We start from the raw sequence: 26,014 nt of genomic DNA on the forward strand, positions 1-26,014 counted from the left end.
TGTCAAACATATATCGTCGTCCACCGTCGCATTGCTATGCGTCACCGCATCCATGACGTGTGGAGGGGTCTCTTGCTATTAACACACACACACTCTCGTATTCCTTCCGACGAGTGGCCCCCTGGAAAATGGTTCTCTTTTTGTACGATATTTTCGCCCCAAAAAACCTTTCTGCCAAAAACCACGGAACCAAGTTACACGGACACGCGGGCAAAACGGGTTATGCTACCGAGAAAGGTTATGGATTCGTCTTTTCTATGGTGAGATTATTGTATAGAAAAACCCGGGCGCACCATTCGATCCGTCGATTCCGTCGTGCCCCAAAGGAAACATGGAATAGCACTAATGGATTAATTCTTTCCGCTTTTCCGGCTTCCGATTCCCGATTGCCAAGCGTTGCTCCTTGTGGACAATTGGAATTGGTCGAGCGACAATCTGGCTGGTGAACTTTATTCTCACCACTTGAAGGGATTGAAGGAGCAGGAGGAGAGGAAGGTGAGTCCCCGGGTAGTTGACCAATACCAGGGAAAAGTTTTTGAAATCTAACAATGAGCCAATCTGATGGTCATGCTAGTGGTTTCTGCGGTTGGTCAACGAGCAACACGAGAGAGCACATATTTGTACGACTTTCAATATGTGCTCAAAACGGAGATGAAATGTAGAAAATGATAGCTTGAGCTTTGGTGCCAAGAAATCAAAGCATCAAACCCACGATGGTACAACTTCAATAAATGAACATCATAGTTCCTCCAGAATCTGTACAAAACCTTGCTTCACTATCAGTTCTATTGGTACTCCTTGTGTCCTTAGTTACAATGCACGCTAGCGCAAAACTACCACAGCACAAATCAGAAGCTACACATAAATAAACTCATTCGCACTCTTTATCAACCTGGCGGGCAACAATTTCCTTTCCAAGCAAACCAAGCTTTACAACTGAGCGAACCCATAAACCGACCCCGATCGGTCTTTCGCTTACGCGGATCTTTCGCCGATCGCCAGCACCGCTGCTTGGTATCATTTCCATGTTGCTTCACACACGATGCTGGTCCTATTTCCCCCGTAAGTTGTTTGTGTGTGACCAAAAATTGCATCAACAAACTCCGATCCGCTGCTGTGCTCTTTCTCGGGAACGAACAACATTCGAAAACGGAAAACACGAGAAAGCAACGCTCTACATTTTCGCTCGCTCTCTGGAACACAATATCCGTGGAAAATGGATGCAATTTCCCGTTTTTCCCCCCGGATTTGTTTTTCACTTCCCATGGCGTTTGGCTATTTTCGGACATGGACACAATTTCTAGAGCAAACACCGGAAATCTAGCGCAATAGTCGATATTACACACACATACATTTGCGAATCCAAGAATTATGCTTCATGTTGCCCGTCCTATTTCCGATGTGAATCCGTTTTGCGTATGCATTTACCGGGCAAAGGGAAAGAATTTTTCCAATTATCATTCAATCATTTATTCGTGTTAGTGAGAACATATGGTTGCAGGTAACGGGCATCGCAAATGGCAAAACTCAATATTTTTTGCATACACATGTTTTACAAAATATCAATTCCAAAATGCCTCAAATCTCTCTCACTGCACCGTGCACCGTGCGCGTGATAAGATTTATGAAACGATAAATAATATGCTTCCCGTACTTGTCAACTCGCCGTTCGCCTTCGCGTTCCCGGGATGACGCGAGTCCATGTCCGTAAGAAAAAGTACCATTTCCCTGCCTGTGTGCATTTCCCGAGTTCCGAATTCGAATTCCGTTGCCAATCCCCTCCCCTTTTCGGCACACAATATGTGCATTTCTGGGAACTTGAGCTTGGATGATCATGTCATCGGGCCCCGGAGGAAGAGAAGTAGTTGCCGCATTTACACTGTGACACTGTGCCAGGCGATGCAGGCACTGCGAAAGGGGGGAGCAACAAACACATCTCTCGATGTGTGTGTGTGTCGGTTGAGTTATTGCTTCCGGAAATTGGAAACTCGACTGCGCGACGACTACATGCATCAACTGTTTATGATGGTTATTAAACTTTTGCCATGACTTCTTTCTCTCTCTTTCTCGCCCTAGTACGGGAACTTTCGTGGCCTTTCTCTCGAGAGAGAGACCAACAAAATCCGTTGGTACAAGTTGCCGTGTGTGTGTGTGTGCCGAGATGGTACCATTTTCAGTGGGAATCGTGTTATCAAAAAAGATTTATCAAGCTCGAGTGACAGAACGGAGCAGAGCTTTCTGTACCTGTTCTTGCATTCTCTGGAGTTCTCTGTTAAAAGTCGTCCGGCTAAAGGCATCACCGAGGTTGTCAGGAGCCGAAATTAAACGCTCACCATGACAGGTGTAAGTGGATTCACACGTTTTGTTTGCATTTTTATCGTTATTGTAATTGAATCGTGCAAATCGTACCACTTCTGTTGTGACCGACATCCGGCCCCCGGAAGCAGGCGTGAGGGCTGGCTGGCAACGTCGTAATAAGCGTGATTGTAAATGTCATCCGCGTGTTTCCCGGTTTGTCTGTCCATTGCTTTCCCAGAGTAAGCAACAAAGTAATTGACGCTGGCAGCTCCTCCACTATTGGACCACATCGTAGGGGACTATTGGACCTCCAGAACGCACTTTCTGATTGTAATGGACAGGAGGCATGTCAAGGGGGTCAAGGAGTTTGTAACATTTTTCGTCTCCAAGTCCAAACACTCCTCCAGCTCCTCTAACCATCGTCCGAACTCTATCCGACGTGTGGTAGCAGAGCAAAGAGCGGAATTGAATAGAAAGTTCGCTTCAAACCATGTTTTGACAGTTTGGATTAGAGTGGACTGGTTCCTGGTTCCTGGTTCCCCTGGATGAGTATAAGCTACCAAACACCATCTTCCACCACCAACCACCATCGGTGCAATACACGTCAGTTCGGGAAGTTTTCTGACGTGCACCGTGTGGCGGTGGGAGTGGCGCATGCTTTCCTTTGTTTTCTTCTACTCACACACACACACACCATCGAGACTAGCATCGAGAGTTGGGCTTCCCGGGTGCTGTGCTGCACGCCAATACAATATAACACAAATCAAGGCAACACTAACTTTCCCGAGAGAAAGTTTTCTTTGGCGTCTTTGGCAGTAAATTGGCTCACCTTCTTGCGCTGCCAAGTCCTGACAGTGGGGGGAGGGAGGGAGGGGTGGTGGTGGAAGCGCAGAGCAGAGTTTCTGAACAGATGTCAGAATATCAACATCATAATTTCGCACCCAATGCCAATCGATTATTGTGCACAAGACAAGCTACGAGCACAAAGAAGCTAACAAAAGTTGAGCAGTTCTGAGCTGAGGAGTTCGTCCTCAAGGGGGAACAGTTTTCCCTCCCGGGGGCAACCACGGTCATTACCAAAAGCACCCCTTTAACCGGTGCGCAATCATCAAGGGGTGCATGACCGTGTCCTTAAAAATATGAAAAAAAAACCCGGAGAAAAAAATAAAATAAATTGCCAGACCAAACTGGCAAACCCCGGGGAACTCCCGGACCCGGCCAGACCCGCCGGCTGCATCCATCCCGCCGGGAAATTGCCGTAATTTTCCATCATTTGAACACTTAATTAAACACGCGAAGGTTGCATTAGCACATCATAACGCTAATGCTTCACAAGGTTGCACACAAACACATACACACGCACACGCATACAATTGGCTGGCTTCATGGTGTGGTGGCCAGCGCCGTTTCCTTATGCGCTCTGCGTTCCCCTTTGCCACCTAATATCCGGTTCTAATGAAAAATGACGAAGGAGGGGAGAGAGTATTCATCGAACCGAAGAAAAATCCAGAAACCGCCGCGATTGGTGCGGTGCGAATGGTTACGACAAAGTGGCTTAATGTCTTTTTAAAAGCCCAACATTATCCTTCCGAAGGGGAAAGGACGGAATCGCGCGGAACACAAAACAATATTTTGAATTATTGAACGTTAGGTGGTGCAATCGATCGGAACAGACGAAGCGAGAATGTGAATGTGGCCTTCGTCCTTCGTGTTCTTTTCATTGCTGGATTGCTTGGATGAATCACTCCCAGCACTCCCGAAAAATTCGTCGCGAATGAATTTCTAAGGATAATAATCGATTGGTAGCATAGTGACTATCATAGTGGGCATTGCATCGTTGTTTTCAGCACGTCATGTGCAAATGTGTGTGACGATAAGGATGGGCCACGGCTGTCTGCCTCTTTGTGATCCGCTCGAATTGTTTCACATTCCGAAAAATCCCCTATCGACGGGGGGTTACTCTGGAGCTCCGCAAAAGGACGAGCTTCATGATGTCGCGCACGTCTTAAAATCCCGAATCTCGTCACGGATGGTGCATGCGATGTGATGCGATGCGATGGTGGAAGATATTGGTAAACCCGGTTTAATCTATAGTGAACGATACTAGCGAGGAAAAAAAACGGCGAACGTGGAAAAATGTTGAAGGGTTGAAGGCACGCTCGCTGCCAGAGAGAGCCGGATCGTGGATGGGGAGCGTATTGATTTAAAAGCAAGACGAGAATCCTTGAGACAACATGCGGGACAGCACAGCACACACATACACACACAGCGATCAGCTCTGGTCGTTGGAAGGACAAACACAATCTGACAGCCCGAGGTCGGGGTTCACTTGCGTTGAGCTCTGTTACTGCGAAATGATAGCCAAGGTTCGTCTTCGTCGTCTTCACCAGATCACACACACACACATGATCGGTCACTACTTCCACTACCACCACTAGTACTGCCACTGCTGTAGTCAAACAAATTTTGTTCCGAGATTTTCCGATGGGATTTATAAGCCATCGATATCGAATCCTTTCGCCAAAGCAGTCCCAAGGATGGGGTTCATATGGCGGTCGATTGTACGGACACAATTTGGCTTATCATTGCCCGGGGGAAGGGAGATGAAGCTCAAAACAAACAGTCTAATCGAACGATGAGCGTCATGCTCTCGGGAGTATAAAGCACACCCCCACCCACCCACACACACACACACACACCCAACCACACGAAAGACATATGCTTCGTTCCAAAGAAGGAAACCCGGTCTTTCGAATGAAGGACAACAACAAGAGAGAGGAAGAGGAAAAAAAGAAATAAAATGCGAAGCATTGGGAACGAACAAAAAACCATGGCAACCAATCCCTAGGAAAACTAGATTCCAAAGACGAACACGACTTCTTGACGACGTCGACGAATGCGGTACGTGATGTGATCCAAAGGAAAGGTGGCGTGTTCCAAGCAGGGTCCAAAGGGTATCTCGGTTAACCCATCACACAAGGCCAGACACACAAACAAGACTCACGAGGGAAGCACCTTCTAATGCCCAAGGTATCGCCGTCGTCAATCCCCGTAACCGATCAAAATACGTGAAGCGAAACGTCATCTATCGCCATCCTCTCTCTCGCTCGAAGAAGAAGAACGGCGACCAGCTCCTTAAACCAATCCGAAACAATGAACGACAAGGGACACGTAGGAACACACACACACACACACGCTAAGTGCACTCATCGATGTCGGATCGATGCACGGAGCGCCGAAAGACAGAAAGCAACGATGCACCAGACTGTCTTTGAGCACTCGAACGGGAATACGGGAATACGAAAAGCGTCTTTGTCTGATACCAGCTTCGCCTTCTTCAAAGGGAAATAAGGCTCCACAATCCTGTGACCTTTCCTCCCACCCATTGCGCGCATATTTTCTTTTTCTTGAGCCGCGTTCACCGCGTTCGTTCGCAACGTCTCGCAGCCGCAGCGCTGAGCACGACGAATCTGCACGATTAGGGACCGACTTTTCAAGATTATGCAAATGTCGATGGAAATTGCTGGAACGAGAACGAGAACGAACGTGGTGGTGGTGGTGGGTTGGAAAAATCGATTAAGGACTGCATCTGTCGCTTGTCTGCTGTTGGACGATAATTCCGAAAAGGTAGAACCGTACCACCACAAGGCACCTAGAGGGTTCTTCCCCTCGATTCTGCTTCGTTCTGCGCTCTCCCTCTCTCCCTTTCCCTTTAACCTTCTTTGGCCTCGGTATTCGTCAAATTCCACGAGACAACACGGTTCCACGGCCCGGATGGTTCACGTTCTTCTTGGTTGTGCTGCTGGAGGAAAACAGAGACGACACTTGTGAAAGGAGTTTTCATTTCCATTTTCCTCTTTTCCACTTTCCGGATGGGGTTGGGGAAAAGAAAAACTGAACGATTCTCGGGCGTTTCGTTCACCATCCAGTGTCGAGGGGGTGCTGGGGGGATCGATCGATTTGGAGCAAACGCGATGATGATCTACAATTATTTCGCATCATTTAACTGCGCAAACTGTAGCACACAGAGGATGGCGTTCCTCGAGATGAAACCACCATTTTAAGTAGCCGCCATGCCAAAGCGAAGAAAGTACTTTCGCGTTGGAACAAAACATTCCGATGGCTTATGGTAAGGAATTAGCTTGAAAAGCGAGCGAGCGACCGACGGAGAAACCATATTTGGACTGTCTGTGAAGATTAATGAAGTCGATTGTTCTTGGTCCGTGGCTGGCTGGCTGGCTGGCTGGCTGGCTGGCTGGCTGGCGCACTTGTACGGTTATAACGGGTCCAATCCAATCTTCCACCACTGAAGCTGAGAGCAGAACTTCTCATGCTCGTGGTCGTGCTAGCTCCATGAGCGTATTCTATATTTCATTAGTGCCGTTAATTAGTTATTGCCGCGGCCCAAGTTGAGGCTTAATTTAGATGGATTCCCAATTTCTCGTTGGCCAATTGATTATAATTTTACCACAAGCTTACCGGCCGGTATCCCCGCAAGAATCCCGCAGGATGGGCCGCAGTGTTTTTTGGCAAAAATTCAACAACGGAGGCAACCCTGGCAACGCCGCGGCACACTTGACTTTTGCTCTTCATCTTCGAGCGGAACGGAACTTCCATGGTTGCCGGTTGCCCTGGAGGCACAATATAACTTTGCCCGGGCAATCTTTCATCTTCCCCTCCGGGTGTGTGTGTGTGTGCAAACGAAGTTCTCTGGGGGGCAATATGTGGCGTCGTACAGACACACACACACAAACACACCTCATCTCGTGCGTGCGTGCGTGCGCTCAAAACCACTTTGCAGGAGATAAATTGAAAAATTTCATAATTAACTTCTTTGCTAGGCGGAGCGTGGCAGAAATGGAAGGATGGGCGGCGGGGGGTGGTGCCCTGCCACCCTCACACCCCTCCCACCAGAGCTAATCGGCTTGTCAGGCGAGCAACAACAAGTTTTACGGCAAATATGCGTCTGACTTTGGAGAGTTCGTCGACGTCGTCGTCGTCGTCGAAGGTAGTAAGAAGTGTGTGGAATGTTGGCGCAGTGTTTGTGGTGTACCGGGATTCCTGCAGCTAATATGAATGTTCCCGAACATTTGCACAAAGCCAATTGGAGGATGGAGGAAGGGAAGAGGAAGAGGAAGCTCTCTTAATCAACCAACGCCCGAGGGCTAATTGTAGTGTTCGCCATATGTCTTCATATGTTTCGTACTGCGTCTGGTATCCGGTAGAATCCGGTGCAGCCTATATCCGAAAAGAGGAGTACTTGGGCGTGAGCCTTTGTCTTAAGCTACGTTTCATCTCGTGGCAATATACACAACCTGCCCCGGACGGCATCATAAACAGCATTAGCAGACCAACCACCTTCTTCCCACTACCCACTAACCACTTTTCATCTTTCACATTCGCGTATTTTTATGCTGTAACCACCAAACATCGCACCAGAACCAGCAAAACGGCTCGAGAGTAGGTTTCGCGTCGAGGCCGATGCCGAGGACGATATAAGATAAGATAAGGAGTCGATGGAGCAATGTAATTTATCACATCGCAAATTGATGGCTTACGTGCAAGAGGAGGGTGCTGCTAGGGGAGGGGAGTGTGGTACGAAACGAACCGTGCGCGCGAACCCAGCGTGAGAGAGTGTGTGCGAAGATTGCGAAAGATCTTTGCGTAATCATGAAATTACTTTATAAGCTCCTTTTCCCCGGGAAAAACGGGGTGCTCGAGTGTTTGGCATGATGGGGATTTCGCTCCAGTCAAGCAGCGACGCGAGAGCTCTACACACACACACACACATGGCCTACTCCATAACGCATGGAAGGATGGTTCGCCTGCTCCATGGTGCAAGCAAATGGTGAAGCAAAGTCACGTCGGTTTTTTGATGAGTTGATCGAAGAAATGTGCGGCAACATAACGGGGAAACCATATTCACTGCCATCCGAGGCACTTACGTTGCCGACGCGCTCGTTAAGACTTTTCCATTCTGCCTGGGTAAGCCTGGGCCAGGGAACCAGCGGAGTCAGCCATCTAGAAGACTCCAAACGCTCCGGCAGGTGCTCTTAACAGTATTTTATTTCAATTTTCCCCGAGCCCGAGAGTTTGAACTTTGATGGAACGCTTAGGATATGGTGATGATGGTGTTCGGGCCCATCGTGGCGTTGGCGGTTCGGAAAATTTGTTTTCCGAACAACGCAGCAAAAAAAAAGAAATCCAGGCCAAGAAAAACGAGCACCAGCGTGCCAGAAAGTTAGGGTGCAGGCAGCAAGTATTCAAAACCCACCCCGCACGTGTGCGAACGAGTTTTGCGAGCTGCGAAAAGTGGTTCCAATTAGGATTTTTCTCACTTTTTTGCGCCTTCTTGGATGGATCAACGTTTAAATCCCACGTCGCTGCTTCTCCGGCACCCGATCTCTAAATCTACATAAATCCACCACGAAAACCGCAAACACAACAGAACGCAATCCAGTGTGCATTGGCGCTTTATGATTCCCCCTTGGATTGCATTTCCAATGAAAACTTTCTGTGGAACAAGTTGTCATCACTAGCAAGCAACGACGACGACGATAATGGCCACTATCCCAAGGGTCCAGCAGCGATACAAGTCCCCATTCCCCTCTAGAGAGAGAGAGAGAGATGCCACTAATGATGCTAAGCAAATCGCACTCCATCCCCACACCTTCTGCTTTTCATTCGATTTTAACTGCCACCGCGAGGACCCAGAAGCGGCTGTCCTGAAGCGGCTCTGCGTGACTGGACTTCTAAAAAGGCACAGAAAGTACCGGGCGCCGGACGATCCGCAGGAGTGTTATGTGTGTGTGTGTGCCGTGATTCGTGGTATCCATTCGCCGATCCCACCTTCTGCCCATGCAGTCCCTTGTTGGTCGTGTGCATAATTTGCTTCCACATCGAAAGTTGCCGAATGAATTGCCCGGCTAATTATACACGGCATCGGCACGTCAGCCCGGCCACACGGCTGACGACCCCCAAATGGCACATTAATGGGCCATGTGCAGCAGCAGCAGCAACGGCAGCAACAGCCAATCCCGTGTAATGGCCGTAGCGAATCGCTTGCTAAGTGATTTTAATTTTCTCCTATCGCTGGCGCCAACGACGACGACGGCCGCGTCCGGCTGTGTCCGGCTTTGGTATTAGAAGAACATGAAATGTAATCGCTTTTAAACAAGCGGCTCCAGTGCTCCGTGTTCCGGGCACACACTCGGTGACCCCACATACTATTTGAGAAGGACTTTGCGTCATTTGAAGCTAGGGGTTTGGGTTTGATTGTCGTGCAAATTGTGGTTGTCGTCGAAAGATTTCGGAAATTTCAAAGCAAAACCACATGATGGGGTCTTTTCAATCGAAGCAAATCGATCAGCGCAGATCAAGAGAGGAAGCTTTCCATCCAAAGTTCCCCGTTAGATCACTTCCAACGCACGCTGCATGAATCAAGTGAATCTCGCGTGGAGAAGAAAAATAGTAGAACCGAAAACACCATCGCAAGCAATTTGTTGGTGAATCAGCAACTTCCTTTCGACGCACGCACGCACACCAGTGTGTGTTGTGGAACTTCGTGGCCGCTACCTTCGATCAGCTCTTTTGCTTCTGCTTCTGCGTCCGATGCCGATGGTTAGCATTTCACCGGAGCGCTCCACACGCACGCACGAACGGACGGTTCTGCTTTGAGCGATTGAAGAGTTCGATGCGACGCGACCTCCAATAATGCTTATGGTGCGTGCAGATAAAACAAAATAGCCGACCGATCAAGGCATGAGCATGAGTTTTCCTTTTTTTTTACTTCTGTTCCGGCATGCCAACCCAGGCGGCGGTGGCGGCGGCCCACATTCCAACAGTTCAGAGCGTGCCAGAGAATGAGGAGGTGATGGAGAAGGTAATGTTGGTTGCTTTGAGCGGCATCGGCGGTGGTTCATTTTGTGCAAAACCGATGGCGTGCGTGTCGGGAAAACTAAACCAATTTCTAGTGCTATTGGCCAAGCGGCCAGGCGTGTGCGTGTGTGTGTTTGGCCGCGAAGCACGTAAGTGCGAGCGGAGTCCTGGGAGGTCGATGGCGAGTCATGCGTGCCGCCGCCGCCGCCGCCGAATGCTGCGAGCATGCACGCGCGAGCTTTTGTTTAATTTTTCCCCTTTTCACGGTGGCTTCACGGGGTTTCCAATTTTCCTGCCACCGTATCCGTGCTCGTGTGTGAGTGTGTTCGGTGGGTATACACGCGATTGGTTTCGGTCGTCGGTGATTGAAGGGCACGTTCTTGACGAAGCAAAATGCGCCCCGGAACATGGCGCCAAAATTTGCAAACTCGTCGTTCCTCTTGTTTTATGCGCAGTGAGGAAGAGGTCGAGGGAGAGGATAGAATGTTTGGTTGGGTCCTCGCGAGCATACGCATCTCTCTCTCTCTCTTTAGAGGCCAACCCGGATTCCCACCAGTCATGCTGGGTAATTGATTTTTATGTCCCTACACCGGGGGCCAGAAGGATGGAAATTCGGGAATTCTGAAGAATGTCTGGACGAGGAAAAGTCCCGCGTGGCCCATGATGATACGGGTTCGTGGCGTACGGGAATTTCGAGAGTTATGTATGGTCGCTCCACAGCCGTTGGATGTAGTAGCGTGTTTGTTGATTGTTGCAAAATGTCATGCATCAGTTTCGTGCACATCATTCTAAACAGTTAAAGCTGGACCGAAACAGATGATTTAGCGAGATATTAGGGTCTATTGTGGTTTCCGTATGTTCGACCAAAATTCACTCGAACGTCATTTTTCCATTACGGCGCCATTATGGTTTTCAAACAGCGATTCGAATTCGAAAAAAAATATTCCGTCAACTTTTGCATGCGGAAAGAGTCTCTGAGGTGGCGAATCCATTGCAAATTACTATGCAAATCATCTGGGTAAAAATCATATTCCGATAATCTTTGATATTTCTTATCGCTATCACTACCTTCACTTCACTATCACTAAGGTCTAATATGACGAACATGATGTTTAAAATAAAGGATGTTTTACATCCGCTAGCAGTACGTACTCTCGACTGCCGTTCATTCTAAACACCATGTGTGCTTCTCGTTCTCGTTCTCCTAAAAGGTAGCTCTGTCTCACTTGCTCTCGTTCATTTTTAGCTCTTCAGCTACTCGAACGGAAGGCAGCAATGCTCAAATCGGTTCGAGATATTTCATTCGAGTTGTCGAACGTACGGAAACCACAATAGACCCTATTATTGTTCGTCTTAAATTTTTGCCAATCCACCAGGGAAAACACTGGAAGTGGCGTATGAAAGGCTCTTAATTAATCGCCTGGGAATGAAAAACCAACCCGTAAAGCTCTGTGGCTTCACAGACTGTTCGAATTGTGTTCTGAAAGCCGAGTTATTACTAATGCGTCTCAAAATAGCAAAAATGCCATTCCACATCCATTTACATTTTAAACAATCATTCCATCGCCCAAGTACACCATGATCGCGGGCTATGATCGATGATGTTCAATACATTATTCACAATTTCATAAATTACATCGTTCTCTTTTGTTGGTTTGCAATAACAGAAAAAAAGAAGAAAACAGAAGTACAAAACATAAATAGCGAATGGCCCCCTAGGCTGTTTGTCCTAATCATGTATGCAGCAACGCGCTGTATCCGGGAGTGCACTCATGAATAAGGTAGCCACATTTTATTCCTATCACACATTGCGCTGCTGGCCCGTTGTGCTTACAAAAATCCATTCATTCACCATACAGTAACCGTGTCACAGGCGCATCGGGAGCACGGACAACCCGGTACATCCTATTTTGGTTGTTCCCAGGAGCTCTGTGTTTTGTAGGATGTAGTTTTTGTGTTGCATTCGTTTTTTATCATCCAACCAAGCAACCAACCAACCGAACCGCCATTCTTTCATCATTTGCATGCCCGGAACGCGGTGGGGGTAGGACCCCGAGCACCATTTACATTTGTATATCAGTTAGCCTCAATGTGTTGCTTTTTTTGTGTGCGGTCCGAAATATGTACCGAAATTTTTAAAACTAGCTCAATTCATCCACTCGTCCTGCATCAGCCATTTCTGTTTTTTTGTCCCTTTCGTTGCCCTGCAATGCGTGAACCCCATTTTACGGAATGACCACCGTGCGTCGACCACCGGGCTTCCTATTGACCTACTTCCCATTTATGCATCCTTCTGGGCACAATAGGAACATTCTTCTCTATGTGCGTGCACTCCGGTGTGTGTATTTGGGATGCCCGGATGCATCGTTGCAGCTGCAAACGCTCGTCGTCGTCCTATCGCAACGGTGCAATTAAAATATTTTCCAAATTTGCATACCACTTACATTCGCTCGTTATGAATGGAACTCGAAAAACCGGGACAATAAGTGATTGTGTCCGAGCGTGCGTGGCAACAACAGTAGCAACAGCTGCAGCACCAGCAACATGAAACTACGAACCGAATTTGCTCGGCACAGGTGCTTGGTCGATGGCTCGAATTCGTCCGGAGTGAGTTACGATAAGTTTATGTATCTGGTGAATGGATTCTTTTCGGAAACGACTCGGTGTTTCCGTCTCTCAGACACACAGACACACACCGGAAAGACAAAGGATATCAGCATAATGACCGGCGTGTTGCCGGTTCTGTACTTTTACTAACAAAGTACTGTACGAGAACTGAACCATGTTTTCGGTTTCCTCTTAATTCTCGAACACTAATGAGCGTTAGTGAAGCATTGGCCACTGCTACATTTTTGGTACGAGAGTTTTAAGGGGCTTTTTACCATTAAAAACTCCGACCTTAATCAAAGCCTTTAACTAATACATCGCACGGTAGAGTGAAGTTGTGTGGTTTGGCATATTAAATTACGTAATTTGGGTATCGCCGTGGCAGTGGCTACCCTTCATCAGCTTCCTAAACAATCAGACACTTGTCAATAGGAGAGCCTTCGAAAGCCTCTGATCTACATGAGCTTCATTAACTGAACAAAGGGTCCCAAAAAAAAAAAACAGTGTTCTGTAATTATCGGCAGCTCACGCCGGTGTCACGTGCACATCCGTAACTTTTGTGACAGTTTTGTTACACAACAGCCCACAAACTTTAGGGACTCCCGGCCCGTGGCAAAAACAACCACACGGAGCAACGAGTATTTGGGATTGAAATACCTTCTCGGGTTATCGAAAAACCGCACAGGGGATGCGGATTGAGAGGGATGAAATTTGCGAACCCGAACTAGTTTCATCGGAAGAAAGTTTCGCAACTTTTGGTTTAAAAACTTTTTTTTACCACATTTACGCCACGCCTGCCGCAGGTGCGCTCGTGATTTGCCTGTTGTCGAGGTAGATTGTTTAATGGTCTCCGGGGGCGGGGTGTTCCTGGAATGTAGCGAGATCGATCGAAGACCACTCGAAAAGTCCTTGAATTATTCATCGTTCACAGCCGCAAGTCCGCAAGTGGTGTACACGCGAGAGAGAGGTGCGCGCAAGAGAGCATTCCGGCATCGTAAATCAAATGTATGCATTCCGCTTTTTTCGAGCAGAATGTTAATCAAATTGAGGGGGGCATTGGAAGCAGCTACTACTAGGAGTACGCGATACATAAATAAATGAGTAAACGAAAACCAACAAAGATGGAACTAAAATGGAACCAATCGAACGATGGGGGCCGCATCTTTAATGATGTTTTAAATAACTCATCAACTGCCACTGCTAATCGAGCTGTTTACATAAACGTGACATCCTTGGGTGCGGCGATACGCGGGCTCAATGTTCCGTACGAATGCTACGCTATCTTAGTCTAAATTGGCAACATTTTGTTAGCATCACTTTCGTTACACTTTGCACACGTTGTGCTGTTGGTGGTCACCATTTTTCCTCCTTATACCACGACGAGTGGCGCGCGCGTTGGTAATTTATGTTCAACATGATTAACTTTTGCCCAAAAAACGACCAAAAACTCCTCCCTTTCGCCCTCTTTAATCATCGTCGGCGGCGTAACGCCGCTTATCGGGAAATAATTTTCAATTTGCTAGTTCATAAATTTACTTCGCCAAGCCCCATTCGCCAGAAGCAACCAAACACACTCACACACACACACACTTCCATTAGCCCGCCCTTGTCACGTGATGTGTCGGTAGTCCCTACCCCCTACCCCGGAGGCCAGTGCCATTTGTATTCTTATGCGATATCCTGGCGAGGATGTATTTGGCTTTTTTTCCCTCCTTTTCCGATTTTCTCGAGCTGTTCAGTTGTTACGTTCGCGGTAGCGACGATGTCGCGCGTCACCGTACATTAAGTGGGACACGATTTATGTGATAAGTTTGTGTTCGTCGTCGTCGTCGTCGTCGTCGTCGTCGATTCCTCGTCGCCAATAAACTCTCTCCCCAGAACCAGGAACCAGGGAACTCCCTTCGAGAATCGATAGTCCCCGGAGAACGATGGCTTGCGGCTGCTGCACGGTGGACCTCCGATCGAAGATGTCTCCATTCATGACCATTCGCCGACAGGGACGAAAGCCAAATGGTGACCGAATGGTCCCTTCCGTTGGAAACAATCGCATTTCAACTTTTGAGCAGCTGTAAATGATTTTGATGAGTAAAGTTTTGGGAAAGCTACTGCTTTATGAGCTGCTCCGAGGACATGTCACCGTGCGGACTCCTGGAGACTCCGGTTAACCGGATTCGGCTCTACTCCTGATGCATCCGACAATCTTTAGGGGGCCGGCGACGGTTTCCATCCGGCTTCCGGGCAAGACGTTTGTCGGGACATTATTTACTGCAGTTTGGCAAAAAGGAGCAGCCGTTTGGCCATCGTTGGCCGAGCTCCCGATGCTATTCGATTTTGATGCCCAATAGTTTGGGAGAGAAAGAACAGGGTGATGGTGGTATTTGCATTGTCAGGAACGATAATGATCGGCTAGGCATCGTACATCACCACGCACTCCGAGGGAGAGAGAGAGAAAGCCAAAGATGCTGAAGGGAAATGGACATCGCAAGCGATAATGTCCAAGGGACGATTCCTTTTGCGTGCACACATACACGCACACACGCACACGATTGACAGTAGACAGCAATCCGGACGTGAAGCACACCCATTTCCGATTCAAATTTGTATGAAAATCAGCTTAACGATTGTCTGCCCGGCCAAAGGGGGGATGACGGTTGTAAAGCGGCCAGGCGTGGTACGACCTGGTATCGACAAACCAGCCACAGGCCACAGAAAAGTCCAAACCGTCCAAAAAGTGCTGACCGATGGATGGTGCTGTCCATTCTTTTCACTTGGCTCTTCTCGACTCGACCCCGATCGAGGGCATAACATTTTCATTTTAGGTCAGTTTAGTGGAATGGTATTGGCCCTGGAACCAGGGGCTGGGGGTACAGGAAATGGAACGGCAGGACTAGGAATGGCTTTCCAATAAGCACAAAGTTGTTTCGATTCTATCCGGCAAACGCATTCATTCACAAGACAAGTCGCCCATTAAGATGACAGAAGGCAGATAGATAGATTCGTTGCTGTTTGGCGAGTTCTTCGGAGACTTTACCCCCCTCATTGTCATTGCACGACATCGTGTATGACTCATGCCTCGGTGCCGAGAAACAAACGAACGGATTTTTGCACTGTGAGACATACCCGTACCCCAGTAGCAGCCGAGATTTATTTGGATGAAAACAAGTATTATCGGATTTTCCGATCAGAAAGAAGCCATTGGACAGGAGCTCATCCTGCTTCGAGTTGATGTTATTTTAGAGACTAAACAGAATTATCAGACTTCTCAACTTGTGCATAATCTAGACGACAAAAGACGACGACTCTGGAGTACACTACAGCTGTGTATCATCGGGAAAACGTGGAATCCGAAGCGTAAATGAACCGGATCTCAAGTACTAAAGTCGGAACCAATACTCTCAAGCAAAATCTTATGATTCTCACTCTGCAACCATACCAGAAGAGAAGAAGTGACGAAGGATGCTGCTGCTGCTGACTTACCACGCAATCATTTCCATGTCGCACCTTCAACAGGAATGTTCTTGCAAAAGGCATGATTTCTACAGTCGTACCTTAGGAAGGGAGTCGGTAGTGGGGGGTAGTGTGTGCCTGGTGGAGGGGGAGTCAACGCAATCGAGCGTAACCATGCTGTGCCGGGGGAACCTATGTGCCATGCAGGAATGTGGTATTTGCGGGCAGGCACATAAATTAGCAGAGATCGTGCCATAAATTCGACGAGACAATTGAGTAAATATTTTAACTTTCCTCACCCTCTCGGGGGTTTTCTAACCCCCTCACCTACCCCTCCTGGAAAGTCCTGCCGCGAGTTCTAATCCAACATCAGGCTGTTCCTGCATTGTATCGAGCAACGTTAGCGAGAGAGATGAAGTAAAGGGCAAGTGTTGCGTACATCGTACATTGCGCCGAGCACACACTCACCTCACACGCAATCTTAGAGCTTCTGCCCTTCCAGGGTGTAAGTGAGACGCAGAGTAGCAAATCGTTTACCTTTGGACTTATGTACCACCGTTGCCGGTTGCCGTTTTTGCAGCAATTTCCGGGAGGATTCCTCGATGCACTAACTTATGGTTTTCTTCCCCTCGCGATGAGGAGTGAGTGACTTTTGCTGTACCGTTGTGGAGTGAAGTTTCTTGTTCCGTTCCCTGAAATCGGTGCCACACCAGTTTCTTTAAAGTAATACGAACCTACGGGAACTGTCTCAACGTACGAAGACACAGGGAGTCCCCCGACTTTTTTTTACTGAGCTCTGTCAAGCGACACTACACCAAGAGCCGGACGAGAAAGTTCAGGGTGGAAAATTTATATTATTACTGTGTATCACCATCTTTTAGCTCGTGATTTTTCCAAAGTTAACTTTCCAAGATAAAGACCAACTCCCGGATGGTACTAGGGATGGTATCACGAAGGTCTGGCTGGATGGCTGGTTGGCTTGCCAACATTAAAAAGGACAATTGATGGCACGTCCAGGAGAGGCGAACCTCTCTGGTCCCGTCCTCTGTCCTGTCCCCTGTACCCGTTTCAACCAACCTTGGCTGTGCATGTGGCTCTTCTGTCAGCCTTTGTCCCTGTTTCGAAGAATTATTCCGTTCGCACCTATTAGAGTGGCGTTGCAAGATTTGCTTTCCCCTTTCCGTTTTCCCCTTTTCCAACCAGCATCCCTTCCAGATCCAGATGGATGGCACAGCCAACAGAGGGCAGAGAATTCGTGTTGCTTCCCTTTGGATCCTTTCTTTTCACTACTCTCTCTCTCTTTTCTCTTGGAATACCGCGCAAGGAAAAGTTTATCACTGCACTTCGCCTGGCTCTGGATGAGTTCAACGTTCAGGAACTTTGCGGCCGGGATCGAACGCGGCACGAAATTCATTCAGATAAAGTTTAGCATCTTCCCAGACAAGGGAGAGTCTCCTCTTCCTCGTCGAGTACCTCGAACCACCTCTATCTTCTCTATCTTTCTCTCTCTCTCTCTATCTTACACACATTGAGCCATTCTCGGAGGAAGATAAATGGTCGACAGATTGCAATTTATTTGCTCCGGTGCACTGATTTAAAGTGCGAAGATGCCAACGCACCAAGACCAGGGGAGAGAAAGGGCTCAGATGAAGGCCCATCATGCTTTGAGGAGTGCGACACACACACACACACGAGGACAGTGCGAGAGAATCCTGGTCCTGGTCCGGAGGATTGAAAGAATTTGCCGAAATGTAGGGAAGGACTGCACTCGAAGGAGGAGGAGGCTGCAACAATTCCTTTGCAGAACCAGAAGAGACTGAGTCCAGGACCCGATGTTGGAGTGCTTATGCTTTGTAAAGCATTTAGTTACACAAATGGGAGGATGGGGACGGTAGTCTGGATAGTATGCAGATAAGTTGTCCTTCTTTCCGGTCTTCCGGACGAACCTGTCTCGGCTCTCGGCTTCTTCTTCTTTGTCTAGGCCTTTTCAACCATTTGTTCTTGTCCAGTAGACCAGCTGGGCAATGCATCACACACACACACACACACACGCTCACACACACACACTTGATATAAATGTTTTCATTTCGTAGTGATCAATTATGCAAAGTGGACAGAGAACCTCCGCTTGGAAGTGGCTCAATCTGCAGATTTCACTCATCCTGAGGCTTAGAACAAGGCAGCAGAAGATTATGTAAAGAGCACACACACACGCACACGTACACACAATATATAGAGATCCAGATTTGTTGCATTAATGCCACAGCAAAAGGCGCTGCATAAGGACAGAAGGACTGTCATCGATAATGTGTCACTTACCTCGCTCTTTCCTTTTGAGACGCAGTTGCGGATGTCCGAGCTCGTCGGATCCAGGACGATTGTGTCGCGCTGAAATGACAGACAGAGAGAGAAAGAGAGAGAGATTAAAGATGATGGTGATTAAAGCTCTGATCTGCTTCTCCTCCGTCAGGCAGTTAAACAGTTGCGAAGAATTAGTCCGAGACCGAAAGGACAACGATCTCTGTGTGTGTGTGTGTGTGCTTGAACCCTGAATGAACCCGCATAATCCTAATCCCGGAATCCATCATCATGCTGGAGGCCGTGGGAAGGCTAGATTAAAGAAGGATGTCATCGCTAATTAACGCGATTCTAACGAAGATGGACTGTGTTTGCAGAGCGTTAGCGGGACCAGCGGACAGCGAGCAAACAAACAAACAATCAGGCTCATAACGTCCAAGGCGGTCGGTCACGTTGGTGTCGGCATCGGTTACGGTCTTCCGTGCGAGCAGAGAATGCAGCCATTGGCAGGACGATGCCACCGCGTGCCATGCATCAGTGGTCCGGGGGGCTTCTCGAGATCCGAGGTCATTGGGAGTGCCTCGCAATACGCGATTCGTCGAAGAATGGCTCGCCGTTGGCGCGGTGGTAGGATCCATTGTTCGTCGTACTTCATTCGCCATTTTGTGCCCGCGATAATCCCCTTAATGCGTCAGTACCTTCTTGCTTGGTGTTGGTGTGATGGATAATTGATAAACGGATGTTCGAGAAGCGTCAATAGCGTGGTGGCAATTAACGAAGCACGATAGTGACGGCGTCTCTACATACGCTGCATGCGATATGGAAATTTTCAAAAAGTCCGTATAAAAAAAATGGTTCCTTGGATCATGGTATTTTGGTTTGTGTTCTAGTTATATGGAACATTCCTTGCGACGGGAATACTATCACATCGTATGTAGACACGCTTTAGTAGTAGTAGTAGTAGTAGTAGTAGTAGTAGTAGTAGTATTTTATGGTTTTAATGCCTGGGATTTTCACAAATTTTTAATAATTTCAAAATAGGTTCACCATTTTCGTTTTCCTCATTATGTTGGATTATGGAATTATGGCGTTGAGAATGTCTTGTATTCATTTCATAAACGTATTCGTGATTAGCGGGAAAATGTGTAAAAACATCCCAAAACAAAGTGTAGAGACGTTGTGAGACATTTGTTTAGAAGAGAAAAATAGGAATGGGTTTCTACGAAGATTTCGCTGAGGCTCATCATACTTGAAGCACCCCAGGGTTTGATAGGTGATAGGCGAACTTCATTAAACATCCCTTCCTTTAACCCTTCATCGGAAGAGAGACACATTAAGCTACTATCACCGCATCGACGGTGGAAATGCCATTTTCTTGTTTGTCGTCTTTCGCCCCCATAACCGTGTCTCGTCCTCGTTCCCGACGTCCTGGTCGTCGTCCTGGTCGCCATCCGGTGGTTGTGGCAGCATCGCTCGTTGTGCATAATTGACAGGTAATTTACAATAAATCAAAGAAGCTAATTAAATTTTAAAACTCACTCTACCGTATAGGGTAAAGAGGGCGGTATCCGACCACGACCTAGACTGCCACCACCATCGTTATCGTCACCGGCATGTAGCCCGTACGCCCGGGAGACTAACGTCCCCCCCGCCCCCCGACACGCTCCGGTGCACTAAGCGTTCAAAAGCGCGTTGGTTGCTCCCGGCAAAAAAGGGGTTGCGGGCCTGTCTGCCGCTGATGACGCTCGCTGCTGTCACTGGAATGCAAATATTCGTTCGTTCGTACACTTTTCCAATGCACGTGGAATCGAATCAGCGATTGGTGAAACCTCTCAGAAACGCTGAAGGGATTGATTGTGCGACGTGAAGGTTTTCGCGTGTTTTTCCGTTGAGCACTTTCCGCCACTTTTACAATTGACTTTTGGATTCGCGAGCGACATTTGCTCGGTGTAATTGGTTCCACATGACAAACCGTTAAAGGGTACGCGAAGATTCTCGCGAGGAAGGTTAAAAATTGGGCGCGAGAACGCGTTTTTTTCCCTAAACAAAAATAAATTATGAAGTAAGCTGTTCCCTCTTATTGCCAATGGTTACAACGATCTCGCCAATTTCATGGGCTATTCATTAACTTCGACAGCCTGTTGGCGGTACGAAAAATGAGGAAAACTGGTCATCCGATTACCGCTAACGCTTTCGCTGCTGTTATTGTTATTCCAATCAATTCCACTGAGAAATGTGAAACAATAATCACAAATCGGGTCTTCTACGACCTGGACTGGACCTCTTCTTGACTGATTTATGCAGGTTCATTTATCCCATCGACGGCTAGGCCCTAAACATGCAACGAATCGTTCGCAGTCATAGAAGGTGTCAGGAGGAGGGTCAACCATCGGACCACCGGACCACCGGAGTGTTGTTTAATGCTAACCACGTACCAAGGGACGCATTTTGCCACCAGTTCTTGGGAGGTTTTTTGTACGGGGGTGAGGGAGAAAAGTAGAGATTTAATTAAAATCATCCCAAACCTGAAACCCTCCGCTGAATCCAGACGAATGGCATTGCCTCATGTTACCCCAAAACAACAATTCGATAATTCCAGCATAAAAATAATTTCCCTGGGATTCACGCCATTTGCCATTTGCTCGGAAACTGGCAGCGGCCCCCAGGAAGGAGAAGAAAACTTAGGTTCTTCGAGCCCACCCCTCGCGGTAAAAGAACTCTACGCCAAAGCAACCAACCGTAAACCACACCACACCACACACCGGGGCCCTGTGCCTTTTGGCGCAATACTTTATTAAAAGTTTTTACAAATGCTGACACTAATTAAAATCGTGTTCTGTGCCTTCTCTCCCCCTGCTCACACCTCAATTCCGCCTAGACTCGATGCCCTGCCCTTCCGAACCTTCCATGCCACTCTTCGAGATTCGAGACTTTACAAAACTTCAATCAACGGAACGCGAGAGTGAGAGAGAAGCGAGAAGAAGGAAGGAAGGTTGCTATTGCGCTACACGACGGAGACGGGGACGAGGACGACCACCACCCGGGGCACACCAGCACAGCCCACTGACAGTTGGTTGTTGGTGTACGGGTGTTTGTTGAATATTTATTTGCGATTAGAAATTAGGAATTTGTGTTGAGCAGCAGCACCGCGGAACAGCCCACGCCGGCGCGCAATGGCCAGATGGTTTTGAGCTCACGATGAAGAAGGGGAGTGGTGCAAAAATCAGACAAGAAACTCCCTCTCTCGCAGAGCACCGGAATTAAACGGGGAAAACGCAGAACGCGAGGAATTTTCGCTCCCCCGGGGGAGTTCTTCTGCGTTTCGTCACCCGAAAAGCAGTTCGCAAAGTGGCGATCTGTCGTCAGCGTCCTCTACAGTCCTTGCGTCGTGACTGACAAATGTGCACGACAAATGGTTGCTCCTTGCTGAAGGATATCGTGGCACCATTGCCAACCGTCACGGCCTCGCTCGCGGTCTGCCGTGAGGTTGAATGGAATTAAATTAGAAACAAATTTGGCTGACACCTCGCTCTCACACACACACGCACTCTCTTCCCACGTCACTTGTAATGTTGCTTGTCAGGACTGCCTTCGCAACATTCGCTTCTAATGACCTCCACTTCCCATTCCTGCGCCTAAATGTCGACAATTTCAAATATCGACAGCACCTTGGCTCCCGAGGGGGAACCTCCAAACACAATGCTGAGACCGTGGTCTTAGAACGGCCTCTTTCCTACATTCTCCACACTTCCTTTGAGGGGGGGGAGGACGGGACGTCTTGTGGGATTATAAATTGAAATCATTAATTAGATGTGATTGTGATTAAGAATCGTTGCAAATTGCAAACTTGTTTACCTTCTGTCAGCACCTTTCCTGTACGCCTCGCTCTCTCTCACACGCTCCTCTTAATGGCCCTAAAAACAGGTCTCAGGACCTCACGCGCCGGCCCATGGGGCGGCTGCCAAATGGTGCCGAAGAAATATGTTTTCTAATTACATACGCATTAATTTCTCCCGATACCGCACGCACCGTACGGCTCCTTTGCCTCGGAGCGAACACAGCGAACGCGATGCCTGCAAAACAGGTTGCTCACAATGTAAGTAGTGGTGCTGGCACGTTCCGTTTAGGCACCCGTCGAGCAGCCGAAGGCGTCTTAAGCCGCCTTTTCTCTGGCGTTGTGTTTGTAAGTGACTGGGATTGAACAACCAGCATACATTATGCGCGTGCCAAGGAAACTCAAGGTCTCACGAGGAGGTAGGCAACACATTGTGGTAGGCGCGTTGGAGGTCTCCTTGAGTTGGGGTCTCGAACATTAAATCAGGCGCATATATCGCGCACGAAAAACATGCTTACCCAGGACCCGCAGGCCAGATACTGGGTTTTCAATAGCGAACTCGTCTAGAACACTGCTTACTGTTCCCCGGCGGCTGATAAGGCCAAAAACCTGGTTGCGTGTGCGTGTGTGCCATGTGTTGTTGTTGTTGTTGGCCCCCAAGAACAAAAGCTTGCAAAAAAAGGGAACACCGTAGCGTGTGTTGACAGTTTAAAAGGGGGAGGGATGAGAAAGAATAAAATTTAACACTCCAACCGGAGCACCGGCAGCAGCATCGCGCGATGAAATAATTAGATAGCAATCAGCGCCCGTTCGCACCAAACCGCGGCCCATTTTCAGGAAGGTGTTTCTGCCCGTTGGCACTTTTGGAAAGTTTACTACAGGAAGAGCTGCACGAAACGCGACGCGCGACTGCTAACGACAACCCGGGCGGGCTGTGCCGGATGGTTTTCCTTTGGAATTTTTCGATGTCCCGAACAGCCCGCAGGCAGCAATGGATGGTACAAGTCGTTTATCCTGTGCGCGCGCGAGAATGGTTCCGTGGCACCGGCAGATCGGGAAATTTGTCGAAAATCATCGTCTCAATCAAGCGCCCGAAGGTAGGCAACGTAATTAATTACTTCTTGCTGCTACCAAAAGTGCTCCCGAGGGCAGATCGCGGAGATATGATGTGCGCAAATTGAAAAGAGTGTCAAAATATAATCCATTAATCAGGGAGCTGCTGCTGGTGCTAACTCGCGAATCGAATGCCAGGGATGTCTGCACGTCCTTTGGAAGGTGATTGCCAAAATGGTAGCACTCTTCATCGCTCGGGCATTTATTACCATTGCTCTTCAAACAGAAATCCTTCAACTTTGGGATGGATTTCGTGTACCAGGTTCCAAGTGCGGCCACCACAATCCCATCACAATGTTCATTGCTAAGCGGGCATTCAGGCGGCCAGCACGTTGGCGCTTTAGGGCACTGATCGGATTAGAAATGATTAAAATTTCAACATATTTGTCTAATTTTTACCCCATCGTCGCTTCCATCGTGGAGGATCGTGGCCAGAATGGTTTTGTTCTACATGCAGCAGCAGCCCCGGAGCGAGCGCACAACGAACGGGGTGTGTTTTTGGGGCGGATTGAAATTTTGGGGAACCGAAAACGCTCTGTTATTCACATTTATTGAAACGTAACCACCGCGCTGCTGTGTAATCTGTTAGAAAAGCGGATCAAATTCGGTCCCGGGAAGGTGGAGATGCTCTTGGTTGAACAAAAACAATGCAAAATGGACGCCGAACCGAAATTGGCAGGCTTAAGCGAAGCAAACCGTGGGGGTTGGTTTTACGGTCAACCGTATTGTTCTGTTTCTGCCAAAGCTTCTGCTTCTTGTTCTTTAGAATACTAGTTTTCTAAACAATCCTGCAATGGAAAACGAGTAATACCCCAAAGAAAGCATTTCTCAATAATGTTCGTCGACGGAGCGTGAAACATTCCATGGGTTGCGGGGGTTCGGTACTTTTGGCATCTTCTCGGTCACTCCATCGCTGTGGCGCGTAGCCCATAAAAGGGCATACCTTAAAAACATACACGAAACGAAACGAGGGCGCAAAACGCAATATACGGAAGTCACGACTCCAACAAAACATCACAAGGGAATAGATGTTTCGCAACGAAACGGAACGCAAATAAAATGGCGAAAATCTGTTGCTTATAGCAAGATAAAGAGGAGGGTATAAAGCCAAACCTCTGTCACGAAACGCACCACTTCTCTTTCCCTTTTTATAAATCTCTGTACTGAGACTGTAAAATGAAATAGAAACCTTGTGTGTGTGTTTTTTTTTCGGAGAGAAATTCGAGCCACCGACACAGAAAAGAAAAATGTGTAATTTCCACACCGTGCCGTGCGTCATGCTTATACACCTCCTCCAGCATGGTTAGGCGTCGCAGGAGTCACAAGCATGACAGAGGCCGAATGGCATCATTTGCTGCTGTCATTGTGTCGTCATTTTTGCGCTTAATGGAGCTCTGGCGGGGTGCAGGATGCGAAAATGATCCTCGTAAAGCGCGAAAACCAGTTGCGATGTGGTGTTTGGTACCGAAACGGAGAGGAGGCACACAGCATAAAGGTTTTCCCCATTCTCTCATTCGTATTAATGTGTACCGCGTTATCGTCTGGCATCGTGTATGATTATCGTAGCCCCGAAAGGAAAAAGAGAGTAAAAAAACATGGAAAAGCAAATGAAATAAACACATTTATTTCACGAATCGTACCCCCTGTTGAGTGCCCGTGGAAAGCCTGTCAGATCGAAAAGCGCGCCGCGAGTGCCAGGCCATTCGGGCCAGCAATCAGTTATGATGAACTCATGTCGCGGAGAAATCAGCATAAATTATGATTTACAGCACGTTGCGCCCACCAGCTACCATGCTATGCCAACGATGGGGATAAAACATTGAATTAGAATCGCTGCCCTCGACGGGGAGCGTTTGCATTGCGGTGTAGAGGCATTAACATCACCATCATCACCATCATCAGCATCATCATTATCAGGTTTTGGAGAAAGTACGAGTCCCCTGCTGGAGCAGGAGAAATGGAACAAGTGGAAAGTGGTGGTGGTGGTGGTGGTGATGTGAGGAAATGTATGGGCAAATATTTGCTAAACCAAAAGAGGATGGGTGGTGGCTTGATGATGAGTGGCACTGGGAAATCAACCGATGTCCAATGTAGAAGCTACAACCTTTCACTTTGTGACTCTCCGGACCGCCTGCTGCTGCTGCTGCTGCTGCTGGAAAGGACGCCGAATTCCTTCAGGACCCAATGATCCGGCAGTCTAGCAGTCTGGCAAGTAATGGTGACAGAGGGGGCGGAGGAGGAGTGCAATTACGCATAGATAATTAACACATTTCAGGCTCCAGCTTAAATTTCCAGTCCCCTTCTCCGCTCTAGCAGTCCTCTTTCACTCTCTTGTGTAGCATCGGAAACGAAGGAGAGGGTTTTCCTCTGGTTAGGAAATGATTTCCTCGTGTATTATGCATCAGCAATCAAGTGTTTCATTTGCATGTGAGTGAAACGGTAGCTGAACAGAGTGCACTCAACGTTAAGGTCGAAGGGAGAGAGGTTGGACGGGGAACGATTGACATTTAGATTTAATACTGTGTCAGTCAGCCAACG

The 26,014-nt window shown here is 48.0% G+C and overlaps 1 protein-coding gene across 4 annotated transcripts in view; it reads right to left on the minus strand.

The window, feature by feature from the left end:
• The window catches only part of LOC125957208 (semaphorin-2A), a 246,532-nt gene that overhangs the window by 39,171 nt on the left and 181,347 nt on the right, over window positions 1-26,014 (minus strand). For all 4 annotated transcript variants that reach the window (XM_049689746.1, XM_049689745.1, XM_049689744.1 and 1 more), the window contains exon 5: window positions 18,550-18,618. In XM_049689746.1, the coding sequence (XP_049545703.1) occupies window positions 18,550-18,618 (69 nt within the window). The remainder of the gene's footprint in view (window positions 1-18,549; window positions 18,619-26,014) is intronic.

This window comes from Anopheles darlingi, chromosome 3, assembly GCF_943734745.1.
Source record: "Anopheles darlingi chromosome 3, idAnoDarlMG_H_01, whole genome shotgun sequence".
Classification (NCBI taxonomy): Eukaryota; Metazoa; Arthropoda; class Insecta; order Diptera; family Culicidae; genus Anopheles; species Anopheles darlingi.